The sequence below is a fragment of the Aedes albopictus genome, chromosome 2, assembly GCF_035046485.1.
Source record: "Aedes albopictus strain Foshan chromosome 2, AalbF5, whole genome shotgun sequence".
Lineage (NCBI taxonomy): Eukaryota > Metazoa > Arthropoda > Insecta > Diptera > Culicidae > Aedes > Aedes albopictus.
In genome coordinates, this window is record NC_085137.1 from 122109049 (window position 1) to 122113167 (window position 4119).

At 52.1% G+C, this 4119-nt stretch overlaps 1 protein-coding gene across 1 annotated transcript; it reads left to right on the forward strand.

The window, feature by feature from the left end:
- The first annotated feature begins 273 nt into the window (after positions 1 to 273).
- On the forward strand, positions 274 to 2835 carry LOC115255476 (uncharacterized). Its single transcript, XM_029853599.1, has one exon. The coding sequence runs from the start codon at positions 274 to 276 to the stop codon at positions 2833 to 2835; it is 2562 nt and encodes an 853-aa protein (XP_029709459.1).
- The last annotated feature ends 1284 nt before the right edge of the window (positions 2836 to 4119 follow it).

Sequence of the window (4119 nt, forward strand, 5' to 3'; positions counted from 1 at the left end):
CTGCAGCTGCAGCTGTGTTGTCGCCCATCAGCGAATGGGACAATGCCGTCCGATTGTTGTCACCGACAGTAAACAGTATTTCTACCGAGAGAAAAGCTGTCGTTCCCGCCTCAATAGCTCGATCCCGAACCACAGACAAACAGACTTTTCCGTAGCCTGCATTGGCGAAGAAAAAGCGGTGTTGTTTTTCCGAAATTTTAAGTAATGTAAATGTCCGAAACAAAATTGAACCCGAATGAATCGTGCGCGTGTGAAGTGATCCTCATTCCGAAAATGGCTAATATTGAACGACTGTTCGCCCAACGAAGTCACGTTGAAGCCGAAGTGAAGAAAATCCACGAGCGAATTAGTGATGGGGGCACCAATGCGAGTTCTGTACGATTGAAGAGTTATGAAATCAAACTTCAGTGTCACTACCAGGAGTATGAGCGAGTATATAGTGAACTTTTGTCCGTACTCTCAGCTGAGAGATTCGACGACCTTGAAGAGGATTTCTCGCACTTTGAGGACATCCACAATAATGCCTGCGCCCTGGTGAAAAATCTTTTGCTTTCCGTCCCGACCGCCAGTGGCACGGGTAACTACAATCGATGGACAACATTCAACAGCTTCACTGCGCCACGCTGGAACACCCCTAAGATCCGAAGCCAAACGCCGAAACCAATGACGGAACACCCCGTTCCGATTCTCGCTGAGACCGAAACGCCACGCACATCATTTCCAAACAAAATCAAGGTGAGTACGATTGTTGCCGACTCATTCCAGCACGAGAAGCCGCCACACGATGAAGATTCCGCCAAGAACACGAGTCCTCCGACGAGCAAGAGGGATTCACGTGTCGGCAACGAGCCGACCGAGTTTGTCAACAGCAAGACCGAAGACTCGAAGACGATGACGATCCCGATGCCAACCGGACTCGGTCCGGTACTGATGCCGTTTCGCCCACCTCCTGGATTCCATCCGACGCCTAAGCGGAACCCGATGCCAACCGGAATGCCTCCGGTGTCCCAGTGCCCGACCGGTGCCTCTCCGGTACCACAGCCGCTCCAGAGTACGACCGGTTCTCAACCGGTATCCCAGCCGCCCTCATCAACGACCGGTTCCCTGCCGGTATTTCCTTCGCTCCAGTCCAAGTCCGACACTCTTCCGACATGGAAGCAGTCCCGATGCGTGACCGGATCTTGTCCGGTGCCCCAGATCCCGCATGTGACCGAATACTTTCCAACGTCAAAGCTTCCAACCCCGATGACCGGATTGCGTCCGGTGCAAGAGCAGTACCCGTGTGCTGACGAATCAAATCTGAAGCGACCCGATGTAGCCGGAATTCCTCCGGTGCTGAAGCCGTTCCTGTCGACAGTCGAAACTTCACCGGTGACCACGCCGGCCCTGATGTCTATCGGTGCCAACCCAGTGAAGAAGTCAACCACTACGTTTTTCGACGCCCGTTCGGCGACCAAGCCGACCATGATGTCCGCCGGTTCCACTCCGGTGGTCAAGACGATCTCGCCGTCCACTGGAGCCAGTCCAGTGGGCAATCCCGCCCCGATGGCCGTCGGTTCTCGTCCGATGGTCAAGCCGACCCCGATCCCGATGTCCACTGGAACCAGTTCAGTGGGCAGTTCCGCCCTGAGGTTCACCGATGCCAGTTCGGTGATCAATTACGCCCCCGTGTCCGCCGGTTCTCCTCCGGTGGTCAAGACGATCTCGCCGTCCACTGGAGCCAGTCCAGTGGGTAGTTCCGCCCCGACGGCCGTCGGTTCTCATCCGATGGTTAAGCCGACCCCGATGTCTGCTGGAAACAGTCCAGTGGGCAATTCCGTCCAGAGGTCCACCGGTGCTAGTCCGGTGGTCGAGCCGATCCCGATGTCCACTGGAAACGATTCAGTGGGCAACTACGCCCTGAGGTCCACCGATACCAGTTCGGTGTTCAACTACGCCAAGATGCCCGTCGGTTCCAGCCCGATGGTCATGCCGATCCTGAAGTCCACCGGTGCTCATCCGATGGTCGATTTCATCCCGATGTCTGTCGGTCCCTTTCCGGCAGCCAAACCGACCTTGACGCGCATCGAAGCCAACCCGACAAGCCAAAAGTCCACTGGAACGAGTTCAGTGGTGAAGCTGACCGTGCTACCCATCGGAGTCAGTCCGGAAGCCAAACGTTTCGACGATTCAGCCGGTCTCTACCCGGTAGCCAAGCCATCCCCGAAACCCACCGATCTCCGTTCGGTGAACCAGTCAAACCTGACGTCATCCAGCAGTGTTGCAGTGCACCCGCCGGCTCCAACCATGGAGTTCAACGAGATGAATCGAACGAAGAAGCGAACCCCACCGATAGCCGGAACCCGTCCGGCACGCAGTCGAGTCCAGGGCAGGACACATCAAGTGCAAATCCCGAAGACAACAGAAATCCGCCCTGCAACAAGTTGTGTCCTCATGCCCTTTGGAATCCGTCCGATCACGAAAACTTCAACGAGGAAACAGTGGATCGTGGTGGCCCTGAAGTTCGACCAGCCCCCACTGGATCCGCAGCCGGTCCACACGACTGGTACTTACGAACATCTTCATTTCGACACGTGGCCGAAGAAACCCCCAGACGAATCAACCAACGATAGCCAACCCAGCGAAGCCGTCGTCTCGCGTGTCCCGAACGCGTTCATCCAACGACCCGATCAGAGACAATCAAGACGCCACAACTCAAGCAGTTCACCATGTTCCCACTTTTCCTGGCTGGGGAGTATGTTCGCGCCAACGCGAAGTAGTAACCCGCGAATATTTTGCCCCTATTTTCCCTACCACACTCCACGCCGTCCAACTGCCCATTCAACAACAACGTGAACGAACATGCACGCAAGGATCGACTCTCGCATGTACAGTCCTTATGTGCCAGCCGCCGACGATGACAACTGAACCAATCAGCAGCCTATGTGCAAGGAAATTTCCTCCACCGTCAACATATTGATCTTCCTTCCCATTCATTCCAATATGTTGTGTGCGCTCGGCAACAACACCAGCCATGAGTCAACATTCAACCTCCGACGTGTACGCACCGAAACAGTTTAGATTCGACCCCGACAATTTCAACGAATACGAAATACAATTCTATAGTTAAGTTTTAGTGAAACAACCGTGTTTTCTTGTGCCAGTGGAAGCAAGGGTTTTACAGTCCACCCTCTAGTCGAACTACTGGTCCCGATTCCGATCACCCGCGCAAAATCCCCGTTCCACGACGGAACAGGGCCCATGCTTTATTTCCCTTCCGAAGGAAGAAGTCACATTTTGCGAGTTTGTCGGGAGTGGGATTCGATCCCTCGGCGTGATAGTCAAGTGTTCTAACCATCCCACCAGGTCCGCTCCACTAGGGATCCTAGTATTCCTTCAACAATTACTGCAGACATTGGTTTATTCATTTTTTTATCCAGGAATATTCCTACAAAAAATCTTCCAGGTATTCGCTAAGAAAGCTCTCCTGAGATTCCATAATGAGTTCCTAATGGGGCTTGCTTCCGGGATTCCTCATCGGGTTTCTTCAGAAATTACTTCAAGAGTTCCTCCAGGGATTCACCGGAAATTTCTTCTGCTATTCTTACAAAAACGAATTCCGAGATTATTTTAAACATTTCTAGAAGAACTCTTATTGGGATTTCATCAGAAACTCCCGCAGGAAATAATCCAGGATTTCAGGATTTCCTCAGGAATTTCAGCGGTTTCTTCAGTATTTCCCCTGAGAATTCTTCAGAAAATCCTCCTGGAATTCCCTCAGAAATCGAACTTTGTATTTCATCAGGAATGAATCTTGAGATTCCTCCAGGAACTCCTTCGGAAATTCCTCCCGGATTTTTTCCAAGAAATCTTCCAGGTATTCCTCCTGACATGCCTCTAGGATTTCATTCAGGCGTTTCTCCAGAGACTTCTGCAAGAGTTCTACCAAGAATTTCTCCAGGTATTACCCCAGGTATTTCCTCAGGAATTACTCGAGGAATTTATTCAAGTTTGGATCCAGGAATTCTTCCATGAATCCCTCCGAAAATTCTTCCAGGAATTTCTTCTCTAAGGTTTCCTTCCTGAATGTGTACATTCCTCCAGGATTTATTTCATGGATCCCTCCAGGAACTCCACCGA